This window comes from Abrus precatorius, unplaced genomic scaffold (genome assembly GCF_003935025.1).
Source record: "Abrus precatorius isolate BTA unplaced genomic scaffold, Abrus_2018 Scaffold5, whole genome shotgun sequence".
Classification (NCBI taxonomy): Eukaryota; Viridiplantae; Streptophyta; class Magnoliopsida; order Fabales; family Fabaceae; genus Abrus; species Abrus precatorius.
The window spans coordinates 9,703,306-9,719,368 of NW_020874395.1; the positions used below are offsets into that span (position 1 = coordinate 9,703,306).

The 16,063-nt window shown below is 30.3% G+C and overlaps 1 protein-coding gene across 1 annotated transcript; it reads right to left on the reverse strand.

The window, feature by feature from the left end:
• Positions 1-7,016: 7,016 nt before the first annotated feature.
• On the reverse strand, positions 7,017-14,024 carry LOC113866634 (proline--tRNA ligase, chloroplastic/mitochondrial-like). The gene is made up of 7 exons (XM_027501450.1): positions 14,003-14,024; positions 13,073-13,092; positions 10,949-11,092; positions 9,491-9,643; positions 8,836-9,035; positions 7,519-7,602; positions 7,017-7,392 (listed from the first exon to the last, which is right to left on the reverse strand). The coding sequence occupies exons 1-7, from the start codon at positions 14,022-14,024 to the stop codon at positions 7,251-7,253; spliced, it is 765 nt and encodes a 254-aa protein (XP_027357251.1). The 3' UTR covers positions 7,017-7,250.
• Between the last annotated feature and the right edge of the window lie 2,039 nt (positions 14,025-16,063).

Genomic DNA, 16,063 nt, shown 5'->3' on the forward strand with positions numbered 1-16,063 from the left:
TGAATAATATTAGCCAGTGTAATTATTCTATGATGTTTTTAACCTACCACTTTTTCTTAATTATTTACATTTGTTACTTTATTTCGATTTTCATATACATATTTCAATTTCTATACCTTGTTGTTGTGAAGGGTATTCCAATTATATCATATTATCTTTTAAAGTTTTTCATCTTGTATTATTTTAAATAATTTAAATTTTTTAATTTCTTTAAATGGATATTTTAATTTTTTTACAATAATTTGAAAACCAATCAAAGTGATATACAAGTATATTTTCGTTTATTACTCCTTAAACTTATTGAAAAGGCTTCTACTTTGGGTTCGTTTCTTATTTCTAAAGCCTGGCCTTTGAAATAAGAGCCATGACCTTAATTAAATAAAATTTAAGGTTATCTAAGTCTACTATGACCTTTTGGATTGGGTTTGTATTTTGGGTTTGTGCTAAAATTTATTCGCTACTATCCTAATTTCTCAAAAGTTTAATTTTCAAATTTGATGTTTTAAAATTTCACTGTGTCTTAGTTCATTTAACTATATTTCTAAACTTTTTAATTAATTTCAAACTCCTAAAAATATGTATTATAAACACATTAAAAATACTATAAGCATAAATTTAACGTAAAAGTTATAATTAATAGTATTAAAATAAATATGAATTCACAAGAATGCAAATTAAAACATCATGCTAAATCTATTTGTTGAAGTTTTACTAATTGGTTTTAGAAAATTTCAACTTAAATGAATCCTAAGCTTGTTAAGATAATAAAAAAAAAAGTTTTTTTCTTATTCTTGCTTCATTCCAGTCTTCACAGATTTCTAATTTCAGTTGTAATTCTAAGAAAGTAAAAAATTTGAATGATATATATGCCCTTATCTCAACTGTAGAACTTGGTTTAACATTTTTTTTAAAGTGTTTTCACCGACCATATATTCATATTCACTTAAAAATACTGAAAAATATTTTTAAGAAAAATATAAAAAGAAATATGGATATCAATAGGCCCGTGAAAGACTTAGCAAAATACTCCGTTTCGATGGTAGAAAATTAATGAGAGGAAAGGAAATTAAGAACATAGCTAAGAGACAAAAAAAAAAAAAGAATATAAAAAATGAATAATCTTTTTTATAATTTTTTTAAATTTTTTAAAAATTTGAGAAGATAAATTATTTTAATTTATGAAAAATTTTATTTGTTTTTTATATTAATATTTGTTCTCTTATGATTAATAAAAAAAAAATTCAAATTAAGCTTAAATTTAAATGTTTTTTTTTTTATTTAGATTGCATGGAAAAGGGAGGAAGGATGTGTTTTTTTTTCTTGTCCCCCTCTCCCTCCCCCTCAAAGTGAATTCGACAAACGAAGGATTTTTTATTTGTTTTTGATTTTAAGATATATTAAAATAATAATATGAAAAATAAAAAAATCATGAAAAAAAATTATCATAATAAAATTAATTTTTTATTGTATTCTTTTTATTTCAACTTATCAAAACGTTAAATATTTTTTATTTTTTTATTTCCTTTTATCTAAACAGGGTCTAAAAGAGATTACTTGTTATATTACTTAAGTGTGTTTTAAAAATTATTTTAAAATCAAATATTTAAAAATACTTTTATAGCTTTTAAAAAATAAATTTTGAAAATTAAAATTCAAAAGTGGTTTTATACTTTCTAAATATGAAGTTTTAAAATTTATTTATATATCACTTTCAAATTTTAGTTCTCAAAAAATAATTAAATGCAATTCAAAAAATTAAATTGTAAAATATATATTTATATAATAAAATTGAAGAGAGACATCAACGCTAACTGAAGCAAGAGCGCAATCAGCAAAGAGGTCTTTAAATTGAACAAGGTGGAAATTGTAATGAAGTTTCTATAAAAAAGATGTCTTGTTAGTTAAGGGTAGTAAAGATTTGGTCAATGATTCTCTTCTAAAGAAGGGTAGGAAGATGTGGAAGGAAATACAATTTTTTAGTTTAATCATTAGAAGAGTGTAAACTTTGCAGTGACAATATTATAATATTTCTAAAGAAGAAGACAAATTAGACGGGAGGAGGAAGAAAAGATATTAAAGTTTAAAAATTTCAAAATTTAAGAATAAAAATAAACTATTTTAAAAATATTTTAAAACAAAATTTTGTGTCCAACGTAAATTTCAACGTGTCACTTAATATCACTCTAATATTTAATTATGATGATTTGACAACAAAGATTAAATTGATTGATATTTTTTAATTTTAGAAACTAACGTTTATAATTTTAAATTTAGAAGATTAGTTTTAATGACATTGGACATTTCATATACTAGAGTGAAAAGTGTACTTTTTTATTATGCTTTCATTTTCAAGTAATATACTTTCATTAATGATTTTTAAACATATTATTTGCTTTTTTATTTTTATCATTATGTAAAAAGGTGACATGAAGAAACTTTTATTTTATATTTTAAAAAAATAAATCCATGTGAAATTAAAATAAATTATATTTTATAATTGATAAAAATATCCTAATTGTAAGCGACTAATTACACTTCTACTCTTTTTCTATAGCTAATGTCTGATTTTGGTCTTTTTATAATTTTTTGAATAAATTTGATGTCCTTGAGGTTTCTTTTACTTCACATTGTTTTTATATATAGTTGGAGATGTGGATTTAACGATAATGAGTTATCATGCGTAGAATTCTTTATTTTTAACATAGTTAAGGCTTTTGGAAATGTCTTTGTCTATATTCTTAAGGGTTCATTTCAAAATAAATCACAACAGATACAAAGTGAAATCAGATATATGTTGGGGCTGCATAGCTCTTTTTTGGATTAAAGGGCTATGAAGTTGTTTCAGCTATCAGCATATATGTATCCTAAAGTTTGCATTTCCCATTTTGTTGTCCACATAAGTCATCTTTCTTTAGAAGACAACATCAGCTACTGACATCTAAGCATACCGTATTCCGCCAAATAGAGTCTTCATAATTCAGAGAAGCAAAACATCCAAGTAATTGCCTGCATACTCTTAATAATAGTGCCAAACGTTACAATTTTACAAGAAACTAGCAATATTTAACATTCCGGATCCTAGGGACTAGTGCCTAACTCTTAATAATATGCAACATGTATACTCTTAAGAATAATAGATGTCTATAAAGCTATGAGGTTCTCTATGTTTACAAAGCTGAGGTTCTTGCCCTCCCCATTTTTGCTGTTAGATTGGATATTTAGTCATAAGGTTTTGTTGGGACATAAGGAAAGGAGCTAGGGACAGTTAACAGTTAGTTAGATATATAAATAGGAAGGTTTAAGGGAAGAGGAAGCTTCAGTTTTGATTAGCATTTGGGAATTGAGCAATGGTTCAGTTGTAGAAAGGAGAAACATTTTGTGAAGAAGTAAACATTTGAAGGAGATATCTAACTCTTTATGTTCTTTCTTTCTTTTTTCCCATTTTCTAGTTCAGGTTCATGACCCATTTTTATTAACTTAGTAATATATATTTGTATTATTCACTTCCAGCATGGCATGAAATGAAGTCTGCACCTATCATGAAATATGCTTGTAGCACAGTTTTTGAATATTTAAAATATCGAATCCCTATAGTGGCCTATAATTGTTCTAAAGAAATATGCTTGATTTCTTTGATTAATCTTTGTACCGGAGTTTTCTTCCCTTTCTTCCTTGTCACATTATATTATTTGAAGCAGTTTCTATAAGTCAAATATACGCTTTCTGAAATGATTTTAAAAGATGCTGCTGTTACACTTAATAATCGGTATATATAAAAACATCAACATCATGGGACACATCATAATTAACATAAGATGTATCTCCCAGGTATTTTTTTGTGGTGACTGGAGATAGTAGAATAAAGACTGTCACGAGTATTTCTCATGTTTGCACTCGTTCAAGTAACAATCCATCTTGTTATGGTTCTTACTTCTTGGATTGGGAAAGTTGTTTAAGTTTGATTTGAAACTTCCACTTTTAGCGTCACAGCCTTAGGGATGGCCAAGGCCAAAAGCAATTTTTGGAATTGCAATTGCAACAATTCGTGGTATAGGTTTTGGAGGTGATGGTTCTCAAACTCCTGTAGAAATGATTGTTACCAAAGTTCAGATACTAAAATGTGTAAATCCAAGTGGAAGACATGGTGCTTACACAGAAGTTATCATCTTACAAAATTGTTCATGAATTTTTGCAACTTCCAGTGCTCCATCTGAGGAATGTAAACGGAGTGATTCTAAGGTCCTCCCATTCGTTGCAAAAAGTAAAGGATATATGTCTTTTTGATAAGCGTTTTATCATTATGAACCATTGATGAAAATCTAATGGTCCAAAATGGAAGAGAGGTAACCATTCATATAGGTTATATTATAAAAGGAGAATTTGGTAATTTAATGAAGACGTTCGTTATTCGTGTTGTGTTGAATTCTATCTTTTGTTGTTTTGTATCTGTATACTTCATTGGCTACTATGCAGTTATGCACCATAATAAAGTGAAAATTTTAAATTTGCAAAATTATTGTCTTCACAAACATTACAATACGTTATGATTTTGATTATGATTTCTGTATACAAATTTGGTTATCTCGAAGTGTTGTATATGAAAGTTTTGCCAGAGTTGACCGTTCCTCTGTAAACTCCCAGTCATTAGTGGTCTACAAAGCAAGAAGGGTATGTGTACATTGACATCTTTCATAAACAAATGCATGAATTTGAGGATTCATTTTCACGTGGATTCACAAAATAAGACAATGTGAAAATTTAATTGCATTAATATGAAGACTAACTACCACATCGGTCGAAGAAAGGAGGCAATGTAAAAATTTCACTGCATTAATACGAGAACTCAATACCACATAGATGCACAAAAGGAGGCAATGTGAAATTTGCTTTGCATTAATATGACGATTCAGTTCCATATCGATGCATGAAAAGAGGAAATGTGAAATCTTAATAGCATTAATTCACTTTTTACTTCCACATTGGTGCACAAAAAGAGCCAATGTGTTTTTTTTAATCTATTGTTTCATCACTTATCGCGTGTATTGGGACATCGGTTGACAGTTAACCAACTGATGCAGATAAAGATTGCTTCTAATTTTAAATGACATCTGTGTATTAACATCAGCTAGAGAACCCAACCGATGTAAATGTTCATCACAAAGGAGGGTCATCGTTGTAAGTGAAGCGACTACACAAACTTGTTTTTCGGTCCTCGATATGAAAAACAGATTTTAATATAATATACTTGTAAATCATTACACATATTATATCCAATTTTTAACATTATTTAAAATTTTGTAGTTGTGTGGTAATTTGTGACCTTTACTCCAATAATATATAATTAGTGATATGTTTCAATTAATAAAATAAGTTTGATTGAATTTTTTTTAAAAGATAAAATTTTTGAATAACAAAAAAAATATTACACTTTTGAATATGTTATTTAGTTCTTATACATAGTCTCAATCTCATAAGGATCATAATTTATTTGACTCTATTATTATATGACTCATCGTGTCTATTTGGACATCAATTGACAGCTAACAAACTGATGCAGATCAATTCCCCTTGTAATTTAAAATAATGCTTGCATATTAACATCACTGAAGACACAACCGATGTAAATGTTTATCCCCATCAGGTTGTCAAAGGACCGCTTTGTAACATACAATATTTGCCATATAATTTTATATTACTAATACTATTATTAAACAATAAACAATTATATGTCGAAGATGGGCAACCTTAAAGGTGAAGCAACTACATGAATTATATTCAGCTCTTGTATCATTATTTCGTACGTTGTATCATTTGTCTCGTGTTATTTCATTGTAATCATTTATGATCACTATCGGAATGAAAATGACGTAGGAGGTTATGGTGCCATACAAACATACAGACTACGACTTTATTAACATTATTTGTACCATTCTTTCTTCAATTTTCGTCTTCTTCAAATGACATTTTATCTTCTTCAACGGTAGATAATAAAAATGACAATATGAATAACGTCAGTGGTTAGCTTTCTGGGATACCATAATCAATGTTAACACTGTCATACTTGGAAGGGAAACAAATAACTTGTATACTCATTCGTATATTTACTTTTTTACCCTTCGTGAATAACAACAAGTTCAGGTTACTCATCTAGTTTTTTTACTTTTGTGGTTTCAATCCTAGCCATCAATTTAACACACAATCTAATCAACGGTCTTAATTCTTTTAAAATTTACTTATTCAACAGCTTTACTTTTGCAATTCTTCTACTTTTTGCAACGAATGGGAGGATCTTAGAATCACCCATGTAAACGCCATATCCTCTGACTCAATCAATAATACATTAAGGATAACTTATTCTCTTTTTCCAAAAGATGCTTAAATTATAATATCATGTCCAATAATTAATTTTTTTTCCTTCTTTAAGAAATAATATAATGTTACACTTCAATTAGTTTTATCAACCCACTTAAAAGTGGTGAATTAAAAAAACTTTCTCAAAGACAACTTTTCTTGCACTACAATTTTTAATGTCATTATCAGCAGCTGGTTTCGATAGCTGCCTTATTGATTCTAAAACTTTATATAATAAAATAAAATTTTAAACATTAATTTTGCAACATCATCCAAAAGGACTTGGTTTCATTTTCAAAATTTTCAAAGTTGATAGTAAAAATTAAAAATTAGCTTCTTTTTTTTCAAATGGGACACAGACTAAATTGCCTTGATCATAACTACCTGTGCAAGTGCCACAAGGATGAGAATGCACAAAAATCTGACTTGCCCTTATTCATTTGCAACTCAGTGGATATCCTTTAACAAACCAACTCAAAATACAGATATTGAAAACAAAAAAGTCAAGGAATCATATCATTTAAGCTTAATTTTTACAGGACAGAACATAATCAGATGATACTCTTTCACGAAGGCAGCAAATCACTATTAAATAACATAAAATTTAAGAAAGCATCCATAAATTACAGAGATATCACCGAGCTACAAAAGCAATATAAATCCTTCAAATTCTACCCAGCACAGTATCAACTCAATTATCTTTCTAAACAAAGACAACAGACAACAAATTGAAGGACTGAATCAATATATTATGTGGTTTTCTTAACTGACTTGCCTAAGTTATAACAAGAAATTGACTTTTCAAAAAAGCGAGTAAAAATTTAAACAAAAATTAAGTACAAGTACCCGCTTGCAGGTCATATTATTTGGGATTTCAAAGAATAAACAAGCTAGCAGTGTTAGTAAGATTTGGCAAAAATAGCCACTTCTTCAGCAGGATCTCCAGTCATCAAGCATCTTTTAATCCTTGGCGGCTGTTCAAAAGGAAAACACCTAATAGTTGCTCCAGTTTGCTCTTTTACTTTTAACTCATCTTCATGACTGTGACATTGAGTAAAGACTGGTATTAGAGTTGTGAATCATGGTCCTCATCTATTCACCTTGAAAGTTATGTTTTCAGCATCGAAACATAATAAAAAACAAAATAGGAAAAAAAATAAAATAAACCTTGTAGACCAAGGGCCCCTGGCCCATTTGCCTAGTGATATTGCAACTTTAAGATCATCGTATGTGCTCACATCTACAATATTACTGTAAGAGAAATGTTGTGCATGTTAATTTGCCTGTTTCCCAGAGAAACCAAGATCAAATGTACAATCAGATGTGCATTATATGATCGGGTAAAATGAAAAATGAAAATTTTCCATGATTTCAAAAGCAATAAGCTTTTGTGTTTGATTAAATTGGTCTCCAAGTCTAATATAACATGGAAACCATTTGTTGGAACATTTTAATAAAACCCTAATGAACACAGGAACCATTCAATTTTAAAATAATTTGCCAGCACCAAAGCATTAGAGGAAGTTCTTAATTTTTGGTAGGTACAGTAAGTATACTGAATATATCATTCAAGAATGACATTCCCTTCTAAAATTACTTAAAAATCAGGTGCAGAACCACACTCAGATCGATACAAGGGACAAATATCTATTTACATGCAAGTCAATAAATTCAGTTTCCAAAGCTACCTCTCCTTTAATACAACACAACAAGAATAACTAAGCCTTATCCCACTATGTAAGGTTACTCTGCATCTAATGGTGGAGGATAATCATTAAGATCTGAACTTAGGCTAGAACCATAACCAGACTCAAACCATATTATTTGTTATTGAAGCCAAAATCCATGCACAGAATTTTCTCAATGGAAATTAGCAAGCAAAGTACAAGATTGTTTTGAAGAGCACAATGTTATGCTACCATTAACATTCTTCAAATCAGGAAGGAGATGATTAATGTGACTAATATTAATCAGGTGTGTGTTATGATATTCTAATTTTTTTTTATGTATACTATACCCAAAAATATATATTATTTTATATAATTTATTTAAAATTATAATATTTACTACGTGATCTTATTATTATTATTATTATATATTAAATTTTTTATTTTATTTTTTATAAGTTTTTAGTTTTGAATAAAATATAATTTTTATTTAAATAATTTCTATTTATTATAAATAAAAAAATTATATAATATATTAATATAATAATATTATTTTATTTTTAAATTTTTATTATTTAATTTTTATTGCGTCTTATTATAAGACTTATAAGTTTTTCAATTTATTCAAGTATAATAAATATAATTATTTATTATTTAAATATATGTTTAAATATTATTAGTTAAAAAATTTTCTACGGTAGCCTAGAAATCTTTTAAAGGTATCAAATAAATGGAAGCAGCTATTTATAAAATTCAATACATGTTAAGACAGTAATGTTAAGGAGTCACAAGATGCAGCAGTAAAAGAGGAATGAACCTGTCCCGAAATGCATTGCCCTTTCCAAAAGAGAAGATCGACTGTATCACATTCAACTTGTCTTTAACATAAGCCTCCAAATTTGAAGGGTCCATAGAGATTCCAAACACTTTCCCTTGCTTCCCAGGGATATCTCTCATGGATATCACCACACTACCACTAGACACATCACGAGGACCAATTTCGATTCTAAGAACTCCCTGAAATATGAAGATGCAAATGATATAAATGTAGGGCTCGTTTGTTTAATCCTTTTACAAAAGTGATTTTAAGGGTCTAATAAAAAAAACTCGTTTATTTTTTGAGATTTTATAAAAAACCAAAACTATTTTTAGTGTAGTTACAATTATAAAAAATAATTTTTATTTTTGAAAATTACAACCTTTTTTCAGAAGCTACTCAAAACAGTTTCTCAAAATAATCACATATATTCTTTTTTTTTTCTAATTCTGTTTTTTCCTCAAAATCTTAAAGATACTATAAATTTTCAAAAGTAATTTCTTTTCAAAATAAAATTGATTCTACATGAGAAAAGTTCAAACAGACAGGCTCATGATCAGATACTTAAAACACAATAAGCGCCTGTGGCAAGAGCAGAAGCAATGAACATTATTGATCCTCGAAATCAAATTTTCATCAAACTTTAATGCCAAACCTTCATTTCCCAGAAATTGAATTTCCCTCCAGGGGTTCTTTGATCTGAGTCATCAAGTTTAACTTTACTCCCAGATCTTTGAAGAACTTCTTTTACCGACGTTGCAGCATTTAGACTTGCCACTTTTTCGTCATCCTTCTTCCAAATGGGTACCTAAACCAGGCAATGCACAACATGAGTTTGTCAAAAATGAAAAACTTGAAATTTATTTAAATTACAAAGTAAAAGTGCAGGCATGGAACAATATCTTTATCATGTTTTATATTAATGCATGGGAGTTATTGGTACTCTTATTTACATATCTATTCTATAATGCTTAGTGCCACTAATAACTTGTAATTATGATTGTTATTATTATTACCACTTAAAAAATTAATTATTAAATTTAAATTTAGTGCATCAAGATAATACTTTTCATTTTAAGTAAGCATTCCCTATATTTGGAAATGTTTAAAAATGAGAAGAATAAAATGAGAGATTATGATGCAAACTTCATTAATGAATGAAGGTTTTACATTTAGTTGAGTGCTGCTGGATGTTCCGTAACCAAGTGTTTAGATACAATTGTAAGGTATGATACTTTAGTCTCACATTGGAAGTATAAGCTTCTAATGTCAAATTTATATGGCCTTAGACTCTCTAATTACAATGACTAGTTTTTGAGGTGTGGTTCTCTCAAGTTTTCTATCAATTAGCATCAAAGTCCTCTATCATGGCTCTCACTCAGTTGCAAACAAATAGGGCAGAGGCTGACACTAGCATTGACCGCATTGTGGTTATGCATTCATTTGTTTTATGACTTGCTATTTACTAAACACTCAGGTTATATGCTAAGGTAAAAGCAATTGATGAAAGTACGAGTATTAGAATTTTAGCATCATATCATATTTTGCATGGATTGGGAATTTATCATAAATATATTAGTAGCTTAGTTGTTTAGGATTATGATGCAAAATTGTTTAGGAATAAAGAAACAATTGCAAAAAATATTTGAAAGAGAAATGCTATTTGTTTTATTGAATGATCAAAAGTAAAATATATAAATGATCTTTCTATCCATAGAGCAAGGCTCCTAAACAAAGAGTTATAAATCTTTATTTCTAACAAATTTCATAATTTTTTTCTTGACACACTCTTTCTTCACTTCATCCCAATATAATAGAAAATCACTCAAAACTACCTTGGGCCCATATCAAACACTCTACACCCCTTGCCACATCATCAATCCTTATTCTTCTTATTCCTTCTCACATATACCTCCAAACAGTTGGCCTATTCAATTGTTGTTGCACCAAATTAGTACTTGGGCCCATTGGCTCTATTGGATCTCCAACACTACCCTCATCTTAAGAAACAGTCTTATCCTCAAGACTAAAATCAAGGAACTGACTTATAATGTAGAACTCCTCTTTTCATATAGCTTCTTCAACTTGTTTGTCTTGCTAACTAAATAAGAACTTGTGGCAAGTTTTCTTCCTTCTTAGTCGCCACTCTATAGGCCAAAACTGCAGCAAAAACAACAACAAAAGTTTCAACTTCCAAACTAGCAGGGAGAGTGGTTTCTACTTGATAATTTCCCACTGTCTCCTTAAGAAGAGACACCTGGCAAACAAGGTGAATACCGACTTCAGGAGGCAAATTAAGTTTGTAGACCACTTTCGATCAACAATTTGGAAAGGGATGTACTAGAGAGGAGCCAACTTAGGACATATCTTTGTAAAAATAGTTTGTAACCTATGAGGTTATAGCTTTAAGAAAACTCATTCCCTAACAACAAAGCTTCTTTCAGTCCTCTTTGCATCAGCTTGTTCTTTCATTTTTTCTTAAGCATGTTTTAGATGTTCTTTAAGTTGCTTCAAAGCTTCATCTCACTCAATCAACTCTCTTTGGATTGCCTCCACTCTAGTTTTTGTTGGTAAGAACCGAGTGATTGATGATGAAATATTTTCTCATTTGCAAAAAGATTTGTCGTCAACCTTCATCAAAATATGCAGAAAAATTTATATAGTCTAGGATGCAAGCCTAGGTCGTCTCCCATAAATCATTAGACAAGTGACCAAATATCAAACATGTAGTGTGCAATGTATTTAGAAAGCAAGTAAAAAAAGGGGTTTTGTGATTTCAAGTTCAATCAACTTAAGCAAAAAATTAAATTACAAAGTTCAATCGATAAAATGTAGTAACCCCTAGTTCATTCATATAAACTCTATCCATATTCCTCTCAAGATTTAATACTCTTCCTCTCCTCCCAGAATTAGGTTGATTTAACAAGCGAAAATCAATCTTATGTTTTCATATGAATTAAGCAATCCAATGAACTCCAATCTCTCATTCCTTGATTACGCAATCTTGGAATTAAACAAGAATTAAGCAATTCAAATTTAGAATTTCCTTAAAATGAATTAGGGTTCATTACACAATGCTCCCTTCATTCAACCATTAATTCAATTCAAGAGTTTGGGAGGAAGAAATTCATGAAAGAAAAAGATTTGCATTAACATTCAAAAACCTAAGAATTCAAGAATCCATATGAACTCACTAGAGATTACAAGAAAATTAACCCTCCATGAGGATGGGTCTCACAATTACAAAATGAAAGTAAAGAGAAATCAATAACATCAATACAAAAATCAAAGAGAAGTAAGGAGAAAATGGAAATCAAACCCTAGGTTGGACCCTTGGCTGTCACCCAAGGCCACCTTAGGCTCTCCAAGTGTTCCTAAATTGGTAAGCAATCTTAAAATGTGTAAAAGCTCTCCTCCTTTTTTTACCCTAAATGGTAAAAATTCATATATAGAAAAGTTTACGCCTTCAGAGTAGTTATTCTCGTTCACGACAGTGAACACTCTCGAGCATAGTGATTACTATCGTTTACAAGAGTAAACACGTGCGAGCATAGTGATTACTATCGTTCACAAGAGTAAACACGCGCAGGGTCCTGAACTCTGGGGCTCTCTGGAGTGTTTACTATCGTTTCCGAGAGTAAACACGCGCAGGTCTGGGTGCTTCCTTTGGCTCTGAAGTGATCATTATTGCTTCTGAAAGTGGTTACTCTGGCCTGCCCTTTGGATCTAGCTTGCTGTAGTGTCCACTATCACTTCTGAAAGTGGTCACTTTCAACTCAAAATTTCTCAAAGGCTAAAATCCATGTAATGAGTCTAAAAATTCCTGCACAATTATTTAAATCATCAAAATTGCAAATTATATCTATGTAAATTAATGTAAATTAACCAAAAATTAAGAAACCTATGAAATTTGACCAAAATGATGTTTTTAAGTTATTTACACTTCCTAAATCTATTTTTTCTATTAAAGAACACTAAAAAGATAAGTAAAAATCTAATAAATTGTGGATTCATCAGTGATTACTAAAGGAGCTCTCCTATATGCCACTTTAAATGAAGTAGTTCACGTAGACACATGGAAATTTGTATTACACCAATACTCAGCCCAAGGTATCAAATGAACTTCAGTTTGCAATTGATCAAAACAAAACACTATAAAAAAGTCTCCAAACATTGTTTAACCACCTCAATTGGACCATATGTTTGAGAATGGTAAGAAGTGCTCATTTTTAACTACGTTCCCTGAAACTTGAACACCTATTTCCAGAAAATACTCACAAAAATAGGATCTCTATCACTTATGATGGATGCTGAGATACCATGTAAACGAACTATTTACTTAATAAACACTTTAATGAGGGACTTAGCCGTAAAAGGATGTTTTAGAAGAATAAAATGGCTATATTTTGATAACCTATGGACCATAACAAATATAGTTTCATACCCCTTGGACTTGGGTAACCCTATGATGAAATCCTTTGAAATTTTTTCCCATATTTGTTCAAGAATATTAAGAGGTTGCAGCAAACCCCAAGGGGAAGTGGCCATGTATTTTTGTCTTTGGCATGTATCACATGCACGTGCAATTTGTTGGGCCCTGTCTTTCATGCCCTACCAAAACAAATTTGTAGCTAGTCGTCGATAAGTGTGATAAAAACCTGAATGCTCTTCTTGTGGTGTTGTATAAAACTCATGTAGCGAGATTGGAATCCAAGAGGAAGTAGCATAAATAACTAGTCTGTTCTTGTAATACAATACATTATTCTTGTAGCTGTACTTGTAACACCCTCTTTTCATTATTTAGAAAATTATATTTAGTTTGATATTAAATAGCATTAAGATGTGTTAGGAGTGTATTTTGAAGAGTATTAGGAAGGGGTTGGCACAAGGAATCTCGCTCAAGCGAGAGAGATCTTGCTCAAGCAAGACTGAGCGCTCAGAAATATCTTATTTCAGAGCAATCTCGCTCAAGCAAGATAGGATAGAATTAGTTCAATTATAACCTCGCTCAGGCGAGATAAAGATCTCACTCAGGCGAGCTGTATCATTTAGGCGAGGACTCACAAGAGAAATATCGCCTTCTTTAGACGCTATCTTGCTCAGGCGAGATGGAGCTCGCTCAAGCAAGCATATTAAAAAAACGTTAAGAAAACCATTGTCTGCATACCTTGCTCAGGTGAAAGGCCCATCGCTCAAGCAAGTTGTTCCTCGCTCAAGCGAGAAAGCGCGGGTGAAGAGTATTTAAGAGATTTTCAACATGAAAATTCATTTTACTTTCGCAACTCACGTCTTTCTATCATTTTCTCTGAACTTTCTCTTCCATATCACAGATAAAAGTCTTAGAAACTCTGAAACTTCACCGAATTCGAGCTCAAACTTTAACTATACAAAATTTTTTATGATTATCTTAGAGTTCAAACCTCTCATTTTTACTTCTATCTTCTTTATTTCCTATTTTCTCAAAGGATCTCTTCTCTATAAGGTGTAGAACTCCCTTGGTCCGTGAACCAACCTTCTCTTGTTTTTTCATCACCAAAACTAGTTTTCTAAGGTAAGAAGAGCTCTATCTTATTACTAAAACTGTTGTGTTTATGTTTATGAAAATACTGTGATAAAATGTTTGACTTGAGTATGTGCTGGATGATAATATGTTTTTGTTATGTTTGAAGCATGTTTTTGTGGTGATGAATGATGGGTGTGATTTTATTTTGAATATGTGCATGTATATGGTGGATTGAGTCTGGGAGAACTAACTCTCGGCAATGATTTAGTGATGTATGATGTAATAATGAACTAGAATAAAATATAGAAAGATGAGATAGAAACATGGAAAGGGAAATGAAATGAGAAAGGAATATGATGAGGACGGGTATAGATAGTTCAGAGGTACACTAGGAGTGTGGAAGATGGAGAAGACTGAGAAGTCTAGGAAAATGAGGGTGGTGGATGCTTCTCTTGAATTGTACAAGACAAATGAGAGTAGGAGCACCACAGGCCTCGCACTTATTTCCTAACTAATACTCATGACCATACTTTTACTAAAAAGGGCCAAGTTTGCACACATTGTATCCGTGTAGCTACGGCTATACAACAACTATTTATGCTAAGGAAGACCTCAAGGGATCCCAAGGGTAATGAAATTGAGAACTGAAAGTGTTAGTAGTAATGGACCTAAGTTGAATAAATTATATGGTTAATGATTTTTTTATATGATGCTTGCATGATTTCTTTATCTGTATCATTGAATTATTTGTGAATGTATGCTTAGTAATAAAATTAGAAACTCATCCTTACATAAACATTTCAGGGAACCAAGATGACAGCACCCATCGAGAGAATTAAATTAGTAGATAGTTCTGTAACTAATAGGTTAAATTATGTATTTAATGAGTATCAGCGACTTTGTTTCTTTAGAATTGTTGTATATGTAAATAATATACCTAATGATGTTATTATAATGGAAATGAAATTTGATTGTAATATTCCTTTTGATTTTCCTATAAGTAGAATCCATCATACCCTCTGTGTATATATATTTCCTGGCACTATGATGACTCCAGCAGCACTGACATACCTGTTTACATACCATAACCACGATCATTTTAGAAGACCATCTCGATGAAAATTTGAGCGGATTACGGGTACCCAAGTTACTGCAGAACGTGGTGACTTATATCTCGAATCGGATGATGACCTTGACTTCAATGATATAGCGATGATAGAGGGATGACACGGGGATGACTAGTGTCTATTTAGTCTTTTAGTGGACAGGCTGCTCATTAGGACTTATAATATTTTTTTATCTTATAAATGTATGAAAAGAGTTCTAATGTACTTTAATATATTTTAATGAATATTGTGTAAATGTTATTATTTTGAATATTAAGAGAACAATGTATGTTCATATCTTTTAATGTTTTCTCTTAAAATTTTGTTTCACTATTATTGCTTTATCATTCAAAGTCCTTGTACGTTGAGCAAAATCACAAAATGTATAATGATTTCATTTGATATATTCAACCAATAATAAATTTGACTACAATTTTCATATTATTTCGAATTATATTCTTATTATGTTGAAATAAAATAAGGATGTTATAGTACTCATAATGCATTCTATCCCCCTTTAACAATATCTTCTATAATTTTTAACATCTTGCTGTCACGATGTACTTTAGCAACCACTATAGTCCCAATTTTTTTATTCTAATAAATGTATCATGCTATA